Genomic DNA, 26,249 nt, shown 5'->3' on the forward strand with positions numbered 1-26,249 from the left:
CCATTATTCTGCAAGCTAAAATGGCGACCAATAAACATCAAAGCTAAAGATGGCCACAGGGAATCTTAAAACTCACTTGCCTGAACCTGTTTCCTGTACAACCTAGGTGACTAACTCATTGGCAAGTACACCAATGCTCAAGAGATATCACTGAGCCATTCAGCAATATAAACCTGAATAGTGAGTCACTAGGCAGGGGAAAGAGACTAACTAATCAAGAGGACTACGGTCAAACCAATGCAGATGCTGAAGCAGGAAGATGCAGGACTTACTTCAAAGAGAATTTAACAGTGTACACCTGGCCTCATTGGCAGGTCTTCCCTACAGCGTCCAAGGACAAATATCTACAGGTGTGAGGACTTCATGTTCCCGCATCATTTATCGATAACTTGTAGGCAAGGGTTCAGGCACTGGCTCAGAGTTGACCCAGAGTACACACATTTCTCTACCACTGCTCAGACGTCAGAGATTCCAAAAGCCAAACAAGCTAGGCTCCTGACCAGTCTTTGGCTTTCCCAGGACATTCATAACATTGGAGAGGAGAAACCATGCATGTGACTTATAAGCATAACCACTGCAACAGGGGGTGATGCTATTGAAGGGTTTTAAGGCACCCTGTCATTACCAATCTCCAAGGATGCATCAGCCCCGTCCCTTCCAGGACTTCTCTGCGGCAGCATGCCTGGGGGAATCTCCTTCCTCTTGAATAGCCTAGAGTTGCATAGTTTGTACCACAGATAGTTCTCAATTATGTATATTTCTTTTATTTTTTCCTAGCTGTTTTGCATGTGAGAGTCTCCTAATATGAGGATCTGCTACCAAAACTGTCTTATTTTGTATTTTTCACAGTAATTAGCACTATGCAGAGCACCCGGGAATCTCTAAATGCTTGTGAAGCTCACTGATTTTGTCTCTCACCTTCATCCATTCTCTACCACATCATTTCCTAATGTGTGTGCCAAAAGAGTTTTAGCTAAAAAGGGATTTCAGGGTCTAAGAGATTGGAAAAGCCCATACAAGGTATCACCTGAGAGTCACAATGAGCATATTAGAAGCTCTGAAAAGTTTTACTGTGAAGACACTTGCTTAATTTTTTTAAAGCCACCATTTCTTACAAAAAACCCCTTTGCTCCAAAAATTAACATCCTATAGGAATACTTTGAGAAATGGGGTTTGAAATTGTCCTCCATGGCCTCTGAAATCTGGCCACTTTTTATCTATATTATTTCCATGGAAGATTTTTTTATTTTTTTAATGTTTATTTCTGAGAGAGAGAGAGCAAGCATGGGAGGTAGAGGGGCAGAGAGAGAAGGAGACATAGAATCTGAAGCAGGCTCCAGGCTCTGAGCTGTCAGCACAGAGCCTGACGTGGGGCTTGAACTCATGGAGTACAAGATCATGATCTGAGCTGAAGTCAGATGCTTAACCGACTGAGCCACCCAGGTGCCCCTCCATGGAAGATTTTAATTAAAAAACCATAGCAATATCCTTTTGGTGAGTACCATAATGTGGATTCTAACCCCCCTCAAGCTAGAGTTGTTTCTACCTTTCATACCCTGAAAAGGGGCTGAGGAACTTTCCCTACTTGACTAGGAGGCTGCTCTCAACCTGCCTCTGACTTTCCAAAGATGTGCCACGCCATCAGGCATGTCTCTGCATTCCTCTAGTGGTGGCTATGGCTCACCTCACCCCACACTGGGCCCCCATTCAGAACCCCTCCTCTGTTTGGAACAAGCCGAGCATTCTTGGTGCATAAACAGAAGTCCAAGACTCTCAAAGCAGAGTTAGGCTGCTCTGCATCTAGCTGAGGCAGGTCAGACAAGGATCTCTCTGTTGGTAGCCAAGAAGGTCAGGTGAGGTTACAGAATTCTTCAAAGGCAGAGGGCTGGACAACTGAGCTCATGGCCAGAGCAGAATCTAGTCCCTGTGAGGGTTGCTCCAATGCACCCAGCCATGGATAGGTCCTTCTTATTTCTGATGTTCCCCATACACGGCCTCTCTGGATTGGTGGTCTGATGTAAAATCATCACAAACATATAACTCCTCCCACCAAGACTCCGGGAAATATTTCCCAAGGCTACTTCCACCTGGTTGGTCTCCTCAGGAACTGGCTGAAGGATGGCACCAGGCCAACTCAGGACCAGCCTTCTCTGAGATGATCTAAAGAGGTAAATCCAGAGATATGTTCAACAAGTGCCTTCATCAAAGAGTTCCCAAGCTCCTACTGTGCTCTGAGCCTTTTTCCAAGCTCTGAGGTCACAATGGGTCCCTCCTCTCGAGGAGCTTATCTTCAAGTGGAGGAAGGTGACAGTAAGCAAACACACACACACATAAGAAACCAGCAGATAGGGATAAGAACAATGGAAGAAATAAAATAGGATGGCTGCTTTAGAATGGGGATTCTGAGAAGGCCAGTCAGAGGATGGTAATGTTTTGGTATGGAAAAGTCAAGAAAAGATAGGCCATGTGGAGACTGCAGCATTCTAGGCAGAGGTGACAGCCAGTGCAAAGACTAGAACGAGCATGGGAAAGAATGAAGGTCTACATGGCTGGAAGGTCTGAGCAAGGAGGAGAATGACATGTGCTGAGGTCAGAAAAAGCAGGTAGAGGATTTTGCTTCCTATGTGATAGGAAACCAGCTGGGTCATCTAAAGCTTGATATGACAGATGATGGATGGGAGAGAGATTGAGGGGAGGATATCTGTGTTCAGACAAGGCCACACTCTCTAAGAGGAACACCTGGGGTCTGACAGAAGCTAATGAGGCAAATGAGGCCCACTGAGCTGAAGATCATCCCACCTCACAGGGAAAGACTCTTGAGATCTTGCAGGCCTCCCTTCAACAAGAACAGAATCCAAAGTAAATCCCTTGAGGTGCCCCTGCTGGTTCCACAGGGAAGTCCCTCAGGCAGGGGACACACTGACCCAAGAAGTTGGCTCTTGGGTTTGGTTTTTCACGTCCTTCCCTGCCCTGAAAGAAAGCAGTCTCTAGCCTCCTTCCACTTCTCCCTGGTTTACAACCTAGACTTGAGGCATCCCACTTGTTTAACCCTTCCTGGGGTGGCCCACATGGTGGGTTCCCCCCAGGTGGGAAGGACAGAGGGGAAATGAGCCTTTGTCCCGGTGAGTTAACCACTCTCCTCTCCCCTGAGGAGGTAAGTGTTTCCTAGTGAAGACCACGGGGAAGCATAACATCTTAGGACTACAGACAGCTGACCATGGGAATATTCCTGATTCCTAGAGATACAATCTGGTTAAAATAGAAATAACTTCTAATCATGACCTCCAAGGGCCCCTGCCTCCCACTCCCCAATGCCCAAGTCATACCCGCCATCCTCTTGCTCCTCGCCTGAATGCAGGTTAAACCTGCCCACGACACTTCAGATAAGGAATCTTGTAAAGTCATAAACACCTTCCTATCCTGCCCTCCATGACTTCCCATGACCTACAGGAGATGCACAGCAGCCATCAGTAACCACCCCGACCTGAGTGCATGCCTATATTTGTTGCTTTGTCCACCACTACATCCCCAAACCTGTTCCCACAGCCAACTGCACCTTCCCATCATCTCACTGTTTCTGATCTATACCCCTAGCTTCCTGGATCAAGACTTCTGCCTGCTGTTTCCTCCTGTGGGTACCCTTTCTTCCCTTTGAAATTTTCTTCAATGGAATTTGACCAGTCTTCAAAACTCTGATAAAAACAAAACAAATTTTTAAAAAGGCATTTCTTTTTCTGGCTACATTAGCCAAAAGGAATTTCTATCACATATTTACCATTGTGTTCTAAATATTAGAGACCAGATAGCACCCTAGTTGAATAGAACCCTTTGGAGATGCTCAGAGACCACCCGACATAATTCCATATTGCATATCAAAACTTGGTACATAGTTGGTGCTTACTGGGTATGTTCAGACTGAACTGAACTTAAAGTGTGTTTGATATCCTAGTTTGAAATATAAACACATTAAAGGAAAAGACAAGGTTGTCCTCCCTTCCTCTCAGCCATGCCTGGCCCTGGGCTTGCACACTCAAGGCACACCAACCATGCTGTAGAACCAACCTGCCTTGCAGTAACCTCACCCATCAGGAGTGACCAGAGCCCATGAGGACCACCTCATTGTGGTAAACCCAGTCTTGGCCAGACCACTCTCACCCTGCACATGAGTTCCTGAAATCATGTACTTCCCATGAAGTTACCACTGCTCGCTGGGTTCATCAGAAAACAGGAAACATGGCTACTAAAGAAAATGGATCATATGGCCACCCCTGGCAGGGGCCTGTGACTGAGATTTTGAGGGAACTGAGTCACAACCAATGCCTTTCTCTGTGTGAATGTGTTTATACCTCCTAACAGAGACTTGCTGGCATCCTCAGCTCTACTTAGCCCACACACTTAGCTGGTCTCTGGCCCCAGGCAGGCTTGGATGCCAGGATGTTTCTTCTTCTCTTCTTTGGAGACATGCTAGGCCCTTCATTAGGAGAGTGGGAGCTCCCGCCACCACTACCCCCACACCTGGCCATAACTCCCCTGTCTCTCTCTCTGCTGAAGCAACTGGAACCAACAGGATAAGGATGTCCCAATCAGGTCACACCCACAGTCCCACTTCTACAGCTCTTTTATTGGAAGCACTCATTTGGGCATTCTCCCCCAAGAAAGGCAATTGCCTTCATTATTCTCTGTTGCTTATCTTCCTCATTTGTATCCTCTCTGAAGGTAGAATCCACATGCACATTCCCTGATTTGCCATGGAACCCATGATGCCGTCAGTCCCCGGGCATATGTTCAATGCACAGGACTGGAATACAGTGAGCCCATGTACTCAGTGCATGGTAATGGAATGCCCACCTGCCCAATTATAGCATCAAGGAGAAGAAATGATGTCATGCTACAGACATAGGGACTCACAAAGATCCCGAGTGTAAGGCGAGGCACATCAATTACTATGGGAGAATACAGAAAAGGCCTGCTCTCCATGTAGCCGCCATAATGCTTGTGGCCAGCCTTTGCATGTGGGTACTCAGGCAAATGCAAGTGTCCCTTGATCTTTCTAGACACCGTTCCCAGTACCTCATCAACAATGTTCACGATATCAGGAGTGCCTACCCAATATTCACATTTACTGTTCAGTCACTGGTAGTGTGTGGAAACAGATAAGAACTGTGAGCAACCATGCACATACTACTCATTGCCAGTTTGCCAACATCAGGACTGTGGACCTGGTTCTCATAAGAGCCCAGGGGGACGGCTGATTTGTTTTCAGTCTTTTCAATATCATCTGTCCATAAAACTAGACTCCAGAAGGGCCTATCCTTTGCCCTTAGCTCATCCTCTAGTTTCACACATGCCGTACTGGCTTATAATAGTTCAGTGGTTCTTCTTCCACAGGCATCAAAGGCAATCAGCATCTGGCACCCACACCTCTCCCTTGACCCTCAGTAGGCTTACATATGCATGCTCTGGGCTACATGAGAGTGATTCCTACCCTTTGGCTTCATGCACACTAGCAGCCATGACATGAGAGACAGAAATTAAATCTCAAAAGTTAAGTTAAATCCCAAAGCTACCATAAGGCTTTTCTCTTATACCACCTCTTTTTCCACCTGACTACCTATCAGGTCCAATGTTTTATAGCTCAAGAGAAGAGTGGAGATTTGAACTCTTGGCCTCAGTGCCTATCAACCACAGCTAAGACCATGGAGCCAATGGATTGATGTGGCAGCAAATGTTAAGTGGTCATCTCACTCAAGGAGATCTATTTCCAGGGTGAAACCAAGAAAGGACCCAGAGAAGTATGCAAGGAAACTCACTTCTTCCTCTTCTATCCCAGTCAGGTCCCAGAAGTAGCCCAGTCGCATCTGCAATCTCTTCCAGTTTTCAAGAAACATGGTAGCTTAAAAAGAGAGAAAAAGTTCTATTAATTTTAAAGGGAAGATTTTGAGTACCCTTTAGGTTCCCCAATGGAGGTGAAGGATAAACATACTGATTTCAAATTCAGGGACTCTCTTTAAAGCACTTATTCCCTTCTTTCTACTTCTAGCTGGAACTGATCAAAACATTCCACATCCCTGACTGTTCACTCCATATATTTAAAGGGAGATACACATGCACACATGCTTGCGTGCGCCTTTCCCACTTCTAGATTATGAGGAGAGGGTAAACACAGACCTCAAGACATGAAGGAGGGAGGGAAGGATGAAGAAAATAAGACGGGAAGGGTCTGTAGTCTTTCTTGACAAGCCTCATCTTGCCTCCACACACATTCTTTCTTCCTGCACCTTCCTCAGCCGGCTCTCACTCTCCATCTTTCCTTCCGTCCCCAGCACCCCTTCCCTTCTCTGGGGCCCACTCATCCCAACCTGAGGTCATGTAACAGTCTCCTAACTGACCCCAGTCTCAGCCTTCTGAGCCCCCTGCATGTGGCTCACGGAGCAATCTCCCCTAAGTGACGTTCACCCATTCCTCCATTTGTTCGGCAAGTAGCTGCTGTGCGCTTCCCACACCTGCATGCCGGTAGGTCTGCCTGCTCCAGCCGCAGCCCCTTAAAGGGATAGCCCAACACGCACCAGGGAGAACCAACACCCATGGGCTTGTGACACGAGGACTGAACACCTAACACCTGCTGATGGAGCAAGCTGGTACTCTCTTTTGATAACTGAAACTAAGAGACACGAAGAGAAGCAGACATGGGACGAGCCATGCAGCACCTGAACAGAGGAAGGGCCATGGTTTCCGGTAGCTCCTCCAGCTCCAGTTCCCCAGACACCTGGCTGCCTGTCATTACCTGCATCCATGAGCTTGCTTCTTGCTTTCTTACAACAAATCTCTTGTTATCTGAGCAAGCTTGAACCAATTTGAATCTTGCAAAAAGAACCAGGCCTAAGATCATCTGTAACATATACAACACTGTTCTAGACATCATGAGGGAGATCAGGGGAAACTAACGTGGATTTGCTCTCAAACTGTTTATAGTCTATGGGGAGAGACTGTCAATAACTAAAATACAAGGCATGGAGTGAGCAGGGCCTAAAGAACAGCACAGATAAGAGCTGTGGACATGCAGCGGAGGGAGCGCTAGCTGCCAGAGAAACCACCTGAGTGGAGTCGAAAACAATGGCATTTGGGCTGTGAAGAAGGGGTGGGGAGAGGGCAGATGCCCACTCTCCCCCATCTAAACTTTCAATGGCTCCTTATTGCCTAGTTCTTCTCTCTGGATGGGGGGGATCCTGTATATGCGGCCCAACCCATCTGTCTGAATCCATTCCCTCGGTTTGTCAACACACAACCTCACACTTGCACTGCTGCTAAGTCATCTCCTTGTTACCCTCCTCGCCCCCAACTCATGCACACTGTCCCACTCTCCTATGGTGCCCTCCACTGTCTACCCTCATCCTCTGCTGAACCACTCAAGCCCCACCTCGCCCATAGGATCAGGCTTGGGACACCCTCTCCTCCACACTCCTAATTGTCCTTCAGGTCTGGTGCCCTGGACAAAAAGGAAAGTGACACTCCCTGAGGCCACCCCCTCACCTGGACACCAAGCATGGGAAGAGCCTGGGCGCCTGTTGCTGCACCATGCAGAGCAGTGCAGTAACAGGGCCATAAATTTCCTCAGCTCTTAGCTGCCTGTCTACCAAGGGCACAGCACAGAACTAAGCAGAACACCTACAGACCAGCTGAATGTGCAGTTGCTAAAGGCTATGTTTGTTTTACTTGGCATCTACATTACAGTGCATGGGTTCATGCAGTTTCTCCTGTGGATTTGAGGCTTCTTAATGTCAGTGCATCGTGACCTCCCAACCCTGGCATTGGCCTGGGGATGCCCTGAGAACAAGGTGGAGAGGAGGGCGTCCCTCCTTTTCCTACGCTCTTCTCAGCGCCTAAGGAGGGCTCTGCATACAGTGGGACTCAGAGTGCTTCCTGACTGCCATCTCTATGAAGCAGACAAGTCTGACCATGTGAACAGAGGAGAGGGGCAAAGAAGTCACCGCAGAGGAGCCATGAGGACAAGGGAGGACTGTCATAACGACGAAGAGCAGCTCACAGCTCCTGGTGTGTATTACACGCCAGGGACTATGTCAAGTGCTCCACACATATCTCATTCACTTCTCACGGGAACACTACAGGGTAAGTATCCCTTCACCCACCTCACAGATGAGCATAATGAGGCCTAAAGGTTAAGAGCCTTGCTCCAGGTATACAACACCTTAGTTAAGAGTGCCGACTTTGGTGGGGCACCTGGATGGCTCAGTCGGTTGAGCATCAGTGAGTTCAAGCCCCCCATCGGACTCCCTGCTGTCACTCACCAACCCCCCCCGCCCCCCGCCAAGCCTGCTTTGGATCCTCTGTCTCCCCTTCTCTCTGCCCCTCCTCTGGCTGTGCTCGCTCTCTCAAAAATAAATAAAACTTAAGAACAAAACAAAAAACAAAACAAAACAGAGTGCTGACTTTTGTGACCAGGAGCCAGATCCACGCTGTCTGGCCATGGACCCTCAGCTGGTAAGGGGCAGAACTGAGACACACACATCTAGGACTGCCTGGCTCTTAAGACAGTGTCCTTAACTTCTATTCAGAACAGAGTTCAGAAACCCTGTCCCGTTACTTCCCTTTTCAATAGAGCTTCATTCACTTTCCAAAGTTCCCTGGAGTCTGAAGCCGGACGACAGAGGAACCAGGAGCTGGGCCTGAAGACTCCCACAGACCCAGACCCTGCCAAACTAGCACCTTCCACGCAGCCCTGGCTCAGCAGCCCCCACTCCTGCTCCACTGACAGAGAATCTCTCTGCAAAGTGCCACTTCTCCCCAGCCTTCCTCCTGGCAGGTTGGGCCCCAGCCCAGGCCCACCCAGCACAGCATCACTGATCATAATAATCATGGTAATGAGAGGCAGTACTATTATTTTTAATTGTAATTTGCAGGCAATTGTGCCCAGCGGCTCTTGGCTGCTGCAACCAAATACACAATCACATAAAACACAGCAAGGCTGTTAAAAAACACAACCGAACCCCACGCTATGCCAGGAAGCTCTGACGCATCCCACCCTTCCTGCTTTCCCCGCACGGCCACAGGAGGGGGAGGGAGAGGAGCGGGGGCGGGGGGGGGGGCAGTAAATTATGGCAGATCCCTGGGGTGGGGGGGGGGGTGAGAGGCATCTGTTAATTACAGCTATTGAGGAAAGAGGAGAGGTAGTTGTTGGGGCTTGAGAGTGGGAAAGTACAATTGAAAACCAAGTTTGTCTATGACAAGGGATTACGGATCCTAGGAAAAGTCTGTAAGGGATCATGGGTCTGGCGTTATTAAGCTTTCGCTATTCAGTCATGGGCATCTCTTAAGACAAATTGGTGGGAATTAGGACTGTAATATATCAAAAACTAAATATGTGTTCCAGGTTCCAAATGAATTCCAGTGAATTTGGGGGTAGTTATGAGATGCTATGCTTGACAAGGAGCCACAGAGCTGCAGCCCAAGATTCCCCAGTCAACAAGCTTCAGCTTCAGCCAGTTCTACTGAACCCGTCCTGTGAACCATTCCAGGGCCAAATGGTACTAAGTGCCACTTCCTCCTACTCCCTGTCCCTACTTCTGTGGGCTGACTACTGCCCATGTGCTCCTGGGTACTGGCTATTCCACCTGAGAACAGAAAATAGAGTGTCCCCTGGAAATGTTTCTTGGTGACCTAGTAATATGGCGGTCTTTCCAGTCTGGTTCTATCTCCACCCAAGTAGAGGTCCCTACAGGGAATAGAGAACGCTTGTGTTCGGTACTCCCAACACAGTACTGACAACAGACCTCTCCCTGTCCCCTCTTCACACTTTTGGGAATGTGTGACTCATGGTCCCATCCTGGCATGTCCTTCAGGCGCCATGGAGTCAGTGATAATCAAGTATCCTTTGCAGAAGGATCATGGCCCTGCTGCTCTGCAATCCAATGGGGAAGCTAAGGGCTTGTGTATCCAACAATGAGGAAAAAGTAAAAGTCAGGTAACTACTCAAGATGGACTGAAATGTGTTGACTCTGTTCCCTGTATGATACACGTGGGTGTGTCTTCTTGGAAATGTCCAGTTACCACAGGGTTATTATTCCAGGTTATTCCATTCCAGTTTGTGAAGAGAAGTGTGTGTGTGTGTGTGTGTGTGTGTGTGTGTGTGGTCAGATGGCTATGGCCCAGAGAAAGTTTATTACCCTAATACTCTGGGGGTAAGGGAGGAGAAGGAAAATGATGAAACTATCTGTTCTTTACAAATCCCTTTGGTGGAAATACTGACAATACTTCTCTGGCATTAAGTAAAATCTCTAACATCTACACTCATGGTATCCTGGAAATTGCACTGAACCTGGAGTCAGGAGACCAGGTTTAGGCCCATCTTGACCACCAGCTACCTTGGTGACCATGGCAGTTACCCCACCACTCTGAGTGTTATACTGAATATCTATGACTTTACATATCTTAGTAGATAAACCTGGAGCACCTTACAGGTGTGCTAGGGGTTTTCAAACATGCATTGGTTCAAATTCTGAATAGATCATATGTGAGATTAAAACAAGATTAACATCCTATATGCTTTTAAAATATATATAAAGCCGTGGAGGGTACTCCTAGGTCTATTCACATGTATAAGAGAGAAAGCTACTGTCCCTAAAATACTTATTGAGGTATAAGTATTAAATACTAAAGGACGTAAATCAAAGGGTATGGGCTTCAGAGCATGGTCACTGTAACCACTTAAAGATATCACCAATATAAGCAAGGCTCATGGTGACCACTTACCCCACAGAGCCATGAAGATGGAGAAGAAGACGGTGGCAGGGTTGTCAAACAGGTGGCTCGCCTTTGCTGTACCACAGGCTGAGCTGAGGTTCCAGTAATCACAGGACTTGTCACACAGGGGACACATGGTGAAGGCATTCTGCTGGTCACACATCTCTTTGCTGCAGTTGAGAGAGGCTGCTGGGTCAAGTGGAAGTCAAGGAGGACCCACCCCAAGAAAATCATCCTGAAAACATCTCCCACTTCCAAATCCATGGCTAAGCTTATCAACTCCATAGGTGAGGTGTGTTAGAGATGCTGGAATTGGATTCTTTGCCATGAGAGTTTTACTTCTGCATTTTGTCAAAGAAACGGATGGGCCACTTCTGAGGTGCGGATCCCCCTGTCACTAGGAGTGTCCTAATTAGTGAGCATCTGTCAGAGATGTTGTACACTGAGTGATGCCTTATAAAGTCCCCTCAAAATGTGCTGCATCTATGAGGTTGGTGGGGAGCACCGATGACTCTGAATCCATCACCTGCCTGAAGTCCGATTCCACCACCATCATATCAAGCCCAGGTTGTCTTCTTAAACCCTTATGGCTGCCCCAAACAGGTGTGGGACTGGTCATGGGGAGAAGCAAACCAAGAATCTGGCTGGATCAACACAAGCTCTTACTTCTTTCTAAAGAAGAAGCCACGGGAAGAAGAATGGAGTCAGAGCCGGGCTGGAAGTCTCTAAGTGCATCAGCTGCACGCCCATTTGTAGGATGGGGATTAATACCCTCAGTATAATAAGAATGATCAAAACTATGAAATGGGGGATGCCTCAGTCAGTTAAGCATCCAACTCTTGATATCGGCTCTGTTCATGATCTTGTGGTTCGTGAGTTCAAGCCCCACATCAGGCTCTGCACTGTGTCAGCATGGAGCCTGCTTGGGATTCTTTCTCCCTTTCTCTCAGCCCCTGCCCCACTTGTTCTCTCTCTCCCTCTCTCTCTTTCCCTCTCTCTCTCTTAAAATAAATAAATAAACTTAAAAAAATTATTTAAAAAAAAAACATGAAATGGGATTAGGGAGAATGCAAGAATAAGGTAAATTCTTCCAAAGTCTAGATTCTATGATACTTGTAGAGAGAAACACGAGTCAAATAACCACTGGTTAAATTCTAAGCTATCCATTCTATTTAATGGACTAATGAATATAGTTGAAATTCCATTCACTCTTTAGGTGATTAGCTAGATCCAATAAATTCAGGCTCATATGAATGCTTGCAAATAAGAACCAAAGAACTACCAGCCCTAATTGGCTTCCCCAGTGTCCTTCCACACTACATATTGGTAGGAAAATGAATGAACTCATCACTCTGGTGTGTAATATTTCCCCAGGGGGAATGGGTAGATGGTTAAACTCATTGTTTGGGGGAAAAGGGTGGAGAACTCGAGATTTCATGAAAATGAAGCATTGGCTGTTCTCAGAGAGCAGCTGGAGACACAGTCTTAGCGAGGTAGGAGGTACTACACTAAAAACCACAGCTGTGTTTCCTCTGGAAAGAGGCAGCAGAGGGCACTATAGAGTATGGCTGACAAGAGGGAGGCCATTGCCACAGTGAGCTGGCTGGCATCCTGTGTGCTAAATCAAGTGCTTACATGAAACCTGGAAGTCAAGGGATGCCTGGATCCAGCTCCCTTCCATGAAGAAGTTGAAGGATTTCCCTGAGGGCTGTCACAGTCTGTCAAGTCCCAGCTTTCAGGCTTGTTTTTAATGAGCCATTAAGCCCACAACAAGGAAAGGCCTTCTGTGTGAGAGAATGGAAACTCTAAGTCTGAATAAATCCTCATTCCTCCATTGACTCGCTGTGAAGCTGTCCATTGGCAAGTGTCAATAGGAGTGAGTCACTCACATAGACAATATTAAATAATATCTTAATAGTAAGTTTAGCCATGCAGGTTTTACTTGGGCACATTGTTTTTTTTTTAAGTTTTCTTTTTTTGTAATGTTTGTTTACTTTTGAGAGAGAGACAGAGACAGAGTGTGAGCAGGGGAAGGGCAGAGAGAGGAGACACAGAATCCGAAGCAGGCTCCAGGCTCTGAGCTGTCAGCACAGTGCCCGACATGGGGCTCAAACTCACAAGCCATGAGATCATGACCTGAGCCGAAGTCAGACACTTAACCGACTGAGTCACCCAGATACCCCACACTTGGGTAAATTCTTATTGGTAACTGGAGAGCAAGGTTTATTCTAAGTCTTCTGGGTCAGACAAGTGTCCACTGTATCACTGAGGAGTTGTTATTTTCAGAGATGAGACTACCCTCTTAGAAAACAGATTCACACAGAAAACTGTTAGTCTGTATAAATTATAGTAAAGAGCTGTGCTTTTAAGCCATGTTTGAGAACATATAAGTTCCTCAGTGCTGTCCTTAAGTATGTGTGTCAGGGACATCACTTTGTTGTTTGGGATTTTTTTTTTTTACACATAGACTTGGGGGAGGGATAATCCTAGTCAACCCAATTCTAATCAAACCCGGTCAATGCTTTAAAAAAAAAAGGTCAGGAATGAACACAGTGTCAGCAACCAGCTTGGTGCAAAGCACTTTGAAACTTAAGTGCTGTGTCACCAATCATTTGTACAAAATGGCAGCCATTGTAACATGGAGACTTCTCAAATCATTTAAATTTGAAGTCAGAATGCTTTATAGGTATTGGGTTGTTTTGTTTGTCTGTTGGATGCAAGCAATTTGAACAGAATTCTGGAGAAATTCTGCCTTAGGAGGATATTAAAATGACTTTGTATTCTCTGAGAGAGGCCGTCTCTCTAGACAAACTGAAAAGACAACTAGAAAGATGAGGGAAGCTCACTAGAACTGAAATCACATCTGGGTTATTCACCAGCTGCATAATCCACAGATTTCTTGTTAGATGCAAATGTGACTATAACTCATATTTCTTCAATCTATCATTTTCTCTAGAAAGCATAAAAGGGCTGATAAATGGTCTGGCAATCAGCTGAACCAGGACCCCAAGGTGAGTGGTGTTCTTAATCAGTAGTAACTCATTGCTCACAAATTAGGTGATACAGGGCTGTGCTAGCATGAAGGGAAGAGGTGCAATACGGCATTTATTCAAGAAATTCAGACACAACATTGCTATTAAGGACTCAGACCTAAAGTAACCATTTTTTTTCAACATGGTTTAGATCAATCAGATTTTTTTTTTAAATGTCCCAGTCTTTCCTACGCATGTAAGCAAATGCCTAATAAATGGAATCAATCCCTTGGTTAGTAAAGTACTATAGACAAGTCATGTACATATGGAACCATTTATTACTCATAAGTGATATTTGTATCTCACATATCAAACTTGTGGGTGATAAAAGGTACCATTCAAAGTTCCACATAATGTAAATTTTCTGCTTTTGATATTATACTATAGTTACATGAGACACAACCAGTGGGGGGAACAGGATGAAGGATACTGTGGGTCCTTTGTACTATCTTCCTATTAATCTATAATGTTTTCAAAATAAAACATTTTTTAAATGATACATAGATAATAAATTCCAGGCTTAATGTCAAAATACTCTAAAGTAATCCCAGGAATTACTTCTGCAAGTTTTTAATCATGCTTAGGAGTAGCTGACAGACACAGATCCCAGAAGAGTATGAATTTGTTTAGATTCAGTATTGGGACTTAAAGACTATCCTTTTGTTGACTGAGAGTGGTATTTCATGAGTTTTCGTCAAGCCCAAAGAGCTTGGATTTCTGATGGATACACAATTATGATTAAAGAGCAGTTCTTTTAAAAAATTCTTCATAATTTGTTATCATTTACATCTTCCTTATTTATCACACCCCACCTTGAGTATGCAAAACCAATAACCAAAATTTCAATTTTATAACAGTCAATTTCAAACTTTTGGACTGTGACCTACAGTTTAAAAAAAAATCTTTTAATCAGATTCCAGTATACAAATACATACTCTCTCCCCTATAAACATACTTAGATAACTAAATAAAATCTCATAAAACAATACCTATACTTCCTTCTTATGATGAATACTAATATTATATTTCACTCTACTCTATCCTGTCTTTTTCTGGTTCACTTAAAACATAGCCATTCAACTGATTCTTTAATCCACTAGTGGGTTGCTATACATAGTTTCTGAAACATTACACACTCTTACAGGTAATAAGATACACCTGCAGTGATAACAATGATATTTTACATGACTATATACCTGCATATACACAAGCACATGTGTATAGATATAGATTTTTCAGCATGTGTAGACCATGATAATTTCCAGCTAAAATGGTCACTGTCTCATGTATTCCCAGATGGGAAACCAGGGCAAAGGTTCTAAAACCCAACATTAACCAGGACGCTGATGCCCACCCCCCTTCTCCCACACTGGCATTGGCTCTCTATGCACAGTATGGAGTTTTCCAGTTTGGATCAATCTGAGGCCCAGCTCTCTAGGGATCAAACTCAGTAAAGGGAAACATGGGAGCCATGTTTCCTGAGAAAGCACCAGGCAAGGCCAGCTGAAGCTACTTGGCTACCAAGGAAGATATAAGCCCTCTGGGGGACTTCACATCTTAGCGGAAAAAGCAAAGATGGGAGCAGGAGGCATCAGAGGTCAAACTGCAACCCTGACAATTATTAGTTGTTGAAGTTGGACAAGTTAGGTGACCATACTTAGCATCAGATGAAAATAATAACAGTTTACAACCATTGATCTCTACAGGATCAAAAAAACTAATGCATGAAAACCACCCAGCACCATGCCTGGCACAAGGTAGGCATCTAGTAAGTATCCATTCTCCCCTTGTGCTCCATGGCCTGAAGAAAGCAGAATCTCTGCTATGTATCTCGTGTGACAAAGGTCCCAGAACTCCCAGTCAAGAACGCCAGACAGTTGGTCCTGGAGTTTTACACACAAAAATATCCAAACCCTTGTCTCTTATCTCAAGGTATTTTGCTTTATTCTAACCACGGGCAATGCCTATTCCAGCTTCTCTAGTTTACAAGACCATTCCTATAGACAGACATGGTGGAAAGAAGAGCTACCTGGTTCCTGCCATTGGTGAAACCTTTTCCTCAAAGGAGCACAGCTCTTGGCCCTTTCTCCAGAATGGCCACTACTTCCTCCAACTACAGTAGACACCCACAGTCTGCCCGGTGTCCTCATCCACCTGGCTACTGAGGGAACGTCCTGCTGGTACAGCGTGATCTCGGCTCACAGCCACAATTGCTGGCCCAGGGCCCTCCGCCTAACCCAAAGTGAGCCAACAGGCCTTTTTCATTCAGGACCAATCAAGTAGAAAGCTCTAAGTTGTAACACCCATGAGCTATTAGTAGGACTGTTTACATCCAATGGAGAAAATCTGTAGTGAAACAAATATGAGAAAGAACCAGAGACAGGAGATAAACAAGAGTCCCTATTTCCATTGTCTCTTAGGCTAGCCACATGCCTGCCACTAGGTTCCCCCGACACACCCCAGAACACTTATGATAAATTCGTTTTGTTGTTGTTGTGTTTTTTTTTGCTTCAGCTAGTTCATGTTGCACGTCTATCACTTGCAACTGAAAAAGTATTAAAATACACTAACCCACTAACTATGCTTCGCTTTTCAAGGACAGTGCTGCAGATGGCAAGAGATTTAAATTTGAAATATAAGTGTCTCTCGTGTCGCTTGTACTTTATTTCCACAGACGTTGACCCTTTCAACAACTATTTATTAATATTCTACTATGTGCCAAACATTGTCTCCTTGAATCCTCACAACAACATCACGAGGTACGAGTTATTACCACCATTTACAGCCAAGGGAAGGAAGACTCAGGGAGTGAACTACCCAGTCCTACAGCTAATACATAATGCTGTCCATCCTAAAGGATGCTATTTTTAAGTGCTTATATTCTTTGTAGTCTCTCTTTTCACCAGAAGGACCAGCCTTTATTCTATCTTTGGCTTTCCAAGAGCCTCACCATGGGGCCTATCACCTGCAGTTTCCAACTTCCTGAACCAGAGGCTGAGCCCTCCTTTCCAGAACTGCCTGCTTCCATGGTCAGCCTCACAGTGTTTGACCATATAAACATGCAATCGCCACCCAACACCGCTCAACATCTCCTGACTTGGGTCTTTATAGAAAACCAGAGAAAAGAATAAGTCATGAAGTTGAGGGGGAAACGCATTTCTCAGGCATGATTTTTTTTCATCAGGTATAATTCATTTGCCCATATCAGACTTAGGCCCTGGAGAAGAGCTTAAGTAGGAGAGAAAGGGAGCCACCCCAGCACAGCTCTGAAGCCATTCCCAGACTCTGTAGTTCCCAGATCTGTCTCTGGAGGGAAGTTGCATGTGCGGTAAGGGGAGGAGAGAATAGAGGGTAAGGACTTTGGAAAGAAGCGTGTGAAATGTACTCGCAACCGGGATGAATCGCCAAACTACTGCCATGTGGGAACTGAGCCCTCTTCTTTAAAACCATCTCACCTGGGAATATCTTCTTCGATTGTTGCACATCCATAAAGAAACACGATCACCCCGATTACAGAAGATGGGATGAGGAATGATGTATATAATCCCAGCCAGGCAAAATACAGCCCAATTTTTTCTCCAAAATACTTTCTGTAAAACAAAGAAAATCGCAACACATAGTAAGAACATCATATACATTCCACATTTCTGTTTGTTCTAACCTGACAATGGGTTGGCATAAAGGAAAAGAGATGGAAGTTAGATAGCGAAACAGGGACCTCGGCACAAAGATCAACGGGTCTCTTCTGATATGAATTACGTTCCCTTGGAATCACACACACACACACACACACACACACACACCTGCCCTGGCTATTCCTGTGCCATAGCTGCAGGAAGGAATCCAGCCCTAACAGCAAACTGAGAATATGCCGTAAGTTTTGGCATCTTTACCGGACAAACATGAAGGACACATCATCATCTCATAAGTACTGCAACCCACAAAAAAACCACACCTTTTCAGAACTTGCTTATATGAACAAAACACACAAAGTATATAGTTGAGCATGTATACTTGTGTACACAAACCATAAAACCCATAGAAAAAGGACTAGATGCATTTTGGTAAAATATTAGCAGTGGTTTCTCTAGCTGACAGGATGATGGGTGGCTTTTTATTTATTTATCATCATTCTGCATTTAAAAAAAATTTTTTAACATTTATTCATTTTTTGAGAGACAGAGCATGAGTGGGGGAGGGGCAGAGAGAGACAGGGCGACACAGAATCCGAAGCAGGCTCCAGGCTCCGAGCTGTCAGCACAGAGCCCAATGTGGGGCTCGAACCCACAAACTGTGAGATCATGACCTGAGCCGAAGTCTGACGCTTAACCGACTGAGCCACCCAGGCACCCCTTATCATTCTGCATTTTTAAACTACTTTGTTAATGAATTATTTTCATTAAAAAAAAAAAATCTTTTTAAAGAGAAAATTAACCAGCCATTATCTTTTTGATCCCCATTCAGGAATGTAGTAAATTATCACACCAAGTCTCTAAAAAGGGATTTTTTTTCCTTTAAACAAATATTGGTTACGGATACCTGATGAGAAAACTACAAGTAGATTTTACTTCTTGAGAGCCTCTGACATAAAACTCAGGAGGGACAAGGGAGTGCAGCCCAGTCTTTGATGTGAGAACGAAAGAACAACAACAGACAACAGAATCTATTTCTCTACTACCAGAGGTGCTGACTGCAAGGACATGGGGCTTCCACCCTAATGGCAAGAGAAATCTGGATAATCTGTGACATCAAACTTCCCTTGAAGTTTCCATCAGGGAGTGGAAGCTGCAAGGTAATCATGTGAACTGAATTGAAAAAACAAAAGCAAAAACAACAACGACAAGCCCCTCCCAGGAAAGATGGGACATGTGAACACTTTCAGATTTGGCAGAGCATGGGAAGAAAAGGCAGACACCATAAAAGTGGGCACAAAGAAATAGATATAATTTTTTAAACCTTAAAGGTTGAGTATAGGTTAGCATGACATGGTAGAAAAAATGGCAGCTCTAGACACAAGAGGGCTTTGCGCTCACTCATAAGATCCTAGCCAAGAACCGCCACTCGGTACTCAGGACGACGGTAATGGGCAATGTCAGAAACTGGAAAGGGCCTCCTTAGTTGCAGAGAGGCATGAAAGCACACCATCTCCCAGGACCATCTCTTATTCAAATCACTGAGTGACAAGGATCAGCAGTCTGCAGTGAGGGAGGGGCAGGAGAGAGACCCCCCTGCAGCAAAGGACTGCTGACAGCTGACGGTGGAAAGGGGACAATGAGGACAAACTGTCAGCACTTCCAGGGCCCACATGAAGCACATGGTAATAGCATCCCACTGCTGAAGGAATGTGAAGCCTGTCGTATGCTGCAGATGACTCTCACAACAACAAAATCCAAGCCGTGCCCAATCTGACTAGGTTGGCTCTGCTCCCCTCATGACAGAAGAGGTATAAGCCCATTTCAGTTTTTCTTATTTTTTTTAGATTTATTTATTTTTTTGAGAGAGAAATAGACAGAGAGCACACTAGAGCACACAGGCGGGGGAAGAGCAGAGAGAGTGAAGGAGAGTCCCAAGCAAGGCTCCATGCTGTCACCACAGAGTCCGACATGGGGCTAGATCTCACAAACCATGAGATCATGAACTGAACTGAACTGAAATCAGAAGTCAGCTGTTAAACCAACTGAGCAATCCAGGTGCCCCAAGTCCATTTCTAGGTGTAAATACCACTTACCTCAGTTTCTATGTCCTTTCATACACAATGTTCAGAAAATTCAATAAAAAAAAAAAAATCCTGAGTTACATAAAAAATTAAACATTCACTGTCAAGAAATTAGGAAATCAACAAAACCAAAGTTGCCCTAGATGCCAGAATTATTAGGGACTTTAAAGTAATTATAATTCATTTTTTAAGGAAGAATCTAATGCAAAAGATAGGCAACATGCATGAGAAAATTGGGAACTCCCATAGAGAGACGAAAATACAAAAATGCAAAATGGAATTGCTAGAGGAAAAAAAAAGCAATAATGGATATCAGATATGAGAAACATCTTTATTAGAGTGCCTTAGCAGGAGACTAAACACAGCTTAGGAAAAAATGAATAATTCTGAATATAAGTCAACAAATATTATCCAAACTAAGACACAAAGAGAAAGAAAAGAAGAAAAATATAGCAATCAAGAGCCATAGGATAATATCCTAGGGTCTATCATATGTAACTGAAGTCCCAGAAAGATAAAGAGAAAGAGACAGAAGAAACACGTGAATGGATTATGGCTAAAAAAATTTTCCAAAATTAATCGAAAACAATAAAACACAGATCCAAGAACTCCAGAGAACCCCAAGCAGAATAAATATAAAAACAAAAACAGAAACCCACATAGCTAGACAATATCATAATCAAACTTCTGAAAAACAAAGATAGAAAATCTTTAATTAAGCTGGGGTGAGGGTGAGGGTGAGGTGGGGAGGGTATTATATGCAAAGGAACAAAGATAAGATTTATAGTCAATTTCTTGGCAGAAACTATGCAAGCCAGAAGAATAGAGTGTCAACCTTAAAATATGGAAATTAAAAAAAAAAAACAGTCAAAGCAGAATACAGAATATTATGTGACATAGTGCTTCCATGGGGGATAAAACTAGTTCTTTGGAAGCCAAAACTATCTTAGGTAGCTTTCAGGTGGTTTTTAGGTCTCCAAAGGGCCACAGTACATAAACAGATACATAGTATATACATGGTATTAAAATTTCATGTAGCAATAATGGAATAAAGGCAGAGAAACACTGATACCAAGCAAAAATAGTGATAATGTCTTATGGAGTTTATAACATATGTAGGAATAGGATAATAATAGCACAAAAGACAGGAGAGAAGAAACCAAGATATACTGTTGGAAGGCCCATACCCTGTGTTTGAAAGGGTATAGTATTATTACTTTTTTAAAATTTATTGTCAAGTTAGCTAACATACAGTGTATACAGTGTGCTCCTGGTTTTGGGGGTAGATACCCGTGATTCATCACTTCTATACAACACCCAGTGCTCATCCCAACAAGTGCCCTCCTCAATGACTATCACCTGTTCCCCCCACCGCCATCAACCCTCAGTTTGTTCTCTGCATTCAAGAGTCTCTTATGGTTTGCATCCCTCTATGTTTGAAACTATTTTTTCCCCTTCCCTTCCCCCATGGTCTTCTGTTAAGTTTCTGAAGTTCCACATATGAGTGAAAACATGTGAGATCTGTCTTTCTCTGACTAACTTATGTCACTTAGCATAATATCCTCCAGTTCCATCCACTTTGCCACAAATGGCAGGATTTCATTCTTTCTCATTGCCAAGTAATATTCCATTGTATATACAAACCACATCTTTTTCTTCAATATATGAAATTTATTGTCAAAATGGTTTCCATACAACACCCAGTGCTCATCCCAAAAGGTGCCCTCCTCAATACCCATCACCCACCACCCCCTCCCTCCCACCCCCCATCAACCCTCAGTTTGTTCTCAGTTTTTACGAGTCTCTTATCCTTTGGCTCTCTCCCACTCTAACCTCTTTTTTTTTCCTTCCCCTCCCCATGGGTTTCTGTTAAGTTTCTCAGGATCCACATAAGAGTGAAAACATATGGTATCTGTCTTTCTCTGTATGGCTTATTTCACTTAGCATCACACTCTCCAGTTCTACCCACGTTGCTACAAAGGGCCATATTTTGTTCTTTCTCATTGCCCTGTAGTACTCCATTGTGTATATAAACCACAATTTCTTTATCCATTCATCAGTTGATGGACATTTAGGCTCTTTCCATAATTTGGCTATTGTTGAGAGTGCTGCTATAAACATTGAGGTACAAGTGCCCCTATGCATCAGTACTCCTGTATCCCTTGGGTAAATTCCTAGCAGTGCTATTGCTGCATCATAGGGTAGGTCTATTTTTAATTTTCTGAGGAACCTCCACACTGTTTTCCAGAGTGGCTGCACCAATTTGCATTCCTACCAACAGTGCAAGAGAGTTCCCGTTTCTCCACATCCTCTCCAGCATCTATAGTCTCCTGATTTGTTCATTTTGGCCACTCTGACTGGCGTGAGGTGATATCTGAGTGTGGTTTTGATTTGTATTTCCCTGATAAGGAGCAACAGTTGAGCATCTTTTCATGTGCCTGTTGGCCATCCGGATGTCTTCTTTAGAGAAGTGTCTATTCATGTTTTCTGCCCATTTCTTCACTGGGTTATTTGTTTTTCGGGTGTGGAGTTTGGTGAGCTCTTTATAGATTTTGGATACTAGCCCTTTGTCCCATATGTCATTTGCAAATATCTTTTCCCATTCTGTTGGTTGCCTTTTAGTTTTGTTGGTTGTTTCCTTTGCTGTGCAGAAGCTTTTTATCTTCATAAGCTCCCAGTAATTCATTTTTGCTTTCAATTCCCTTGCCTTTGGGGATGTGTCGAGTAAGAGATTGCTACGGCTGAGGTCAGAGAGGTCTTTTCCTGCTTTCTCCTCTAGGGTTTTGATGATAAACCACATCTTCTTTCTCCATTCATCAGTTGATGGACATTTGGGCTCTTTCCATAATTTGGCTATTGTTTATAGTGCTGCTATAAACATTGGGGTACATATGCCCCTATGAATCAGCACTCCTGTATCCTTTGATAAATTCCTACTAGCACTATTGCTGGGTTGTAGGGTAGCTCTATTTTTAATTTTTTGAGGAACCTCCACACTGTTTTCCAGAGTGACTACACCAGTTTGCATTCCCTCCAACAGTGCAAGAGGGTTCCCATTTGTCCACATCCTCACCAACATCTGTTGTTTCCTGAGTTGTTTATTTTAGCTACAAAGCTGTAATCATCAAGACAGTACAGTACTGGCACAAGAACAGACACATAGATCAATGTAATAGAATAGAGAACCCAGAATTGGATCCACAAATGTATGGCCAACTAATCTTTGACAAAGCAGGAAAGAGTATGCAATGGAAAAAAGATGGTCTCTTTAGCAAATGGTGCTGGGAGAACTGGAGAGCAACATGCAGAAGAATGAAACTGGATCACTTTCTTATGCCATACACAAAAATAAACTCAAAATGGATGAAAAACCTAAATGTGAGACAGGAAACCATCAAAACCGTAAAGGAGAAAACAGGCAACAACTTCTTTCACCTCAGCCACAGCAATTTCTTGCTCAACACATCTCTAAAGGCAAGGGAAATAAAAGCAAACTGAACTACTGGGACTTCATCAAGATAAAAAGCTTCTGTACTACAAAGGAAACAATTAACAAAATTAAAAGGCAACTGACGGAATGGGAGAAGATATTTGCAAATGACATATCAGATAAAGGGTTGGTATCCAAAATCCATAAAGAACTTAGCAAACTCAACACCCCAAAATCAAATAATCCAGTAAAGAAATGGGCAGAATACATGAATAGACACTTTTCCAAAGAAGACATCCAGATGCCAACAGACACATGAAAAGATGCTCAACATCACTCATCATCAGTGAAATGGTACAATATTATTTTAAGGTAGAATGTGATAAATTAAAGATGTTTTCTGGTAAACCCTGGAGAAACCACTAAATTTTTAGGATAGGTATAATTAATAGGCCAAAATGGGAGATGAAATGAAATCATAAAATATATTCATTTGCAAAGAAGGCATGAAAAGAGGAAAAACAGAAATAAACTACAGAAAAAACAAATAAAAAACAAAGATGGTAAGATGGTAATTTTAAAATATAGATACATTAATAATAACACTAAATGTAAATGTATAAGAAACCTACTTTAATTATAAAGGCATATATAGAAGAAAAAGTAAATGAAAAAAGACATACCATGCAAACATGAATCAAAAGGAAGCTGGGACACATAAAGAAGACTTCAGAAAAAACAACATTACTTGGGATAAAGAGGGGCATCAATTAATGATAATGTGGTCAATTCATTAAGAAGGCCTAATAATCCTAAATGCATACAGTAAAATGCATACATCAGCTGCATACATCAAAATACATACAATAAAAACCAATAGAACTAAAAGGATGAATCCACAAATTTTCAAGTATAAATTGGAGATGTTAACACTTCTCTCTCAAGTAATGGAGAGAAAACTAGACATAAAATCAGTAAGAATATAGATGTCACTACACACTAACTTGACAGTCCACTAAGCAGCTGAAAATACATTCGTTTCAATACACATTCACCAAGATAGTCCATATTCTGAGTCATAAGGCTAATCCAACAAATTTAAAAGGATTGAAGTAATGAAAATTTTATTCCCTGACCACAATTAAGTTAAACTTTTTAGTTTAGTTGATTTTTGTCAACAGCAGCAAGATATCTGAAAATAACCACAAATACTTGGAAATTAAACAGCACCCTTCTAAATAACCCAAAGAAGGGACAAAGAAGAAATAAAGGGAATTAGAAGGTATTTTCAATTGAGTGAAAAGGAAAACACAACATATCAAAAATTGTGGGATGCTGTTACAGAAATACTTCACAATTTATAGCAATTAATACTTGTATTAACATAAGAAATCTCTGAATCAAAATCATCTAAGCTTGCACTTCAACTAGAAAAAGAAGAACAAATTCAATCCAAAGCAAGAAGAATAAAATAAATAATAAAGCAGGGACCAGAGGTCAGTGAGGAAGAAAGCAGAAAATCAATAGAGAAAGTCAATGAAACCAAAAGCTGGTTGTTTGACAGGACCCATAAAAGTGATAAATGTTCAGTCAGACTAATCAAGAAGGTGAAAGATAAAACACAAATTACCAACATGGGGAATGAAAGAAGGGACATCACTACAGATCCTATTTTCCATGACCATGTGATACTGTTAGCTGCTTCCTCATGGGTGTGCTCATCTTGCCTCCCCCTCCACTTCACACTGCCCACCTCTGGAAGAAGAGCGAGGAACAGAGAAGGCAGGAGGCACATAAGACATAACAAACACAAACTGCCCTAGTGCTCTTGTCTTGATTGTTTGTACGGCCCCACTTTAAATTCTCACGATATCTTTTCCAGGTGAGAAAACTAAAACTCTCTGGATAGATAGACTTGTCCAAGGTCACATGGCTAGTGCAGAGCAAAGCAAGAGCTTGATCCCTTGTCATCTGACCCCTCCATGTCCATTGCTCTTGCCAGGATAACAACAGAAGCCATAGTGACTGAAATTTATTGAGGACTGATTGTTTGCCAAGCTCTGTTCTAAGAGATTCTAAATAATGTCTTATTTTTCAGTCCTCACAACTCTATGAGGTAGTATGCTATTACCCACCAGTTACAGATGAAGAAACTGATATACAAAAAGATGAGCCACATGCAACTAAAAGATTACTCACATAGCTAGTAAGAAAGCAGAGACAAGATTCAAATCCAGTGGGGCTAACTTGAGATTCTAGCTCTTCACCTCCATAGTATACTGACTTCCAGGAAGGACTTAGAGAAGGAAAGGAAATGGTTGGGCAAGGGGACACACCCAGAGAAAACTTGCTGAGTTGGAGAAGGACAATATATAGCTACTTATCCATCCCCCTCCCTTGCCATGTTCTCACTTTTTTTTTTCCAGCTCTGAAGCCAGACCACCACAGCATCCCATCTGAAGCATATTCAGAGACATAAGATTTCCCCAACCACTCTCTTAACCCATATAATCTACAAATCTCTTCTCCTGTTGTTTCCCAAACTTATGCTTAAGAAGCTGATCTGATAAATTAAACCTTACTGGGGTACTTCATCACTTCTTCCAGGAAAGGAATTACATTCCAAGCTTTATGGAAACACAATACCTTCACCCCTTAAAGGAAGGGGTAGGGTATTTTGAGGGGCTCTTCTAACTGTCCTACCTAAGCAATTTACTCCTCTTTTTACCATAAAAAACACTGCTGGTCAGAGAGGTGGACAGGAAGCCTGAATACAGAGCCTAGATGCCTGGAAAAGGAAGGTGGGAGGGTCAAAAGCATTAGGGTAAGAACAGATGGAACAAAAAAGGAAAAAAAAAATCAATTATGTCATTTAAGGAAAACAGTTTAGTAGAGTCAAAACTTCAGATGCCTTCAGAAGCCAGGCAGGAAGCATAAATGTTTGATGCAGACCAGGCATGACCAATCATAGCATCTCCAGTGGAACACTAGAGGGCTTAGGTCTGTCTTCAGGGACCAGTAACTACTCAGCTCCAGCAGTCCAGGGTGACATGTGAGAAAATGGGACCTGAATTGCCAGAACCTAGATTTTTCAAGAAAAGCTGGAAATCTGCATTTCTCCTAATTTTTCAATGTTGGCAACTAACTCAACTGGAAAAAAATGTGCGAGTCAAACAAAAATATCCAAGGACTGGACAATATCTATGGAATTATCATCTGGTGCCCCCTCTGGTAGAGCAGAGATCCCAGAGCAGGGGCTTGGAGTGGGGAGAGCTGGGCATGAGTGTGCCCTCTTCTGCTTCCTAATTTGGGA

General features: G+C 43.2%; 1 protein-coding gene across 1 annotated transcript in view; it reads right to left on the minus strand.

Moving 5' to 3' along the window:
* ANO2 (anoctamin 2) overlaps positions 1-26,249 on the minus strand; it is a 340,487-nt gene that overhangs the window by 146,372 nt on the left and 167,866 nt on the right. Inside the window, exons 11-13 of the mRNA XM_060658635.3 lie at positions 17,246-17,380; positions 10,768-10,928; positions 5,811-5,893 (exon numbers count right to left, since the gene is read on the minus strand). Of these exons, the coding sequence (XP_060514618.2) occupies positions 5,811-5,893; positions 10,768-10,928; positions 17,246-17,380 (379 nt within the window). The remainder of the gene's footprint in view (positions 1-5,810; positions 5,894-10,767; positions 10,929-17,245; positions 17,381-26,249) is intronic.

Source organism: Panthera onca, chromosome B4, assembly GCF_046562875.1.
Source record: "Panthera onca isolate mPanOnc1 chromosome B4, mPanOnc1 haplotype 2, whole genome shotgun sequence".
Classification (NCBI taxonomy): Eukaryota; Metazoa; Chordata; class Mammalia; order Carnivora; family Felidae; genus Panthera; species Panthera onca.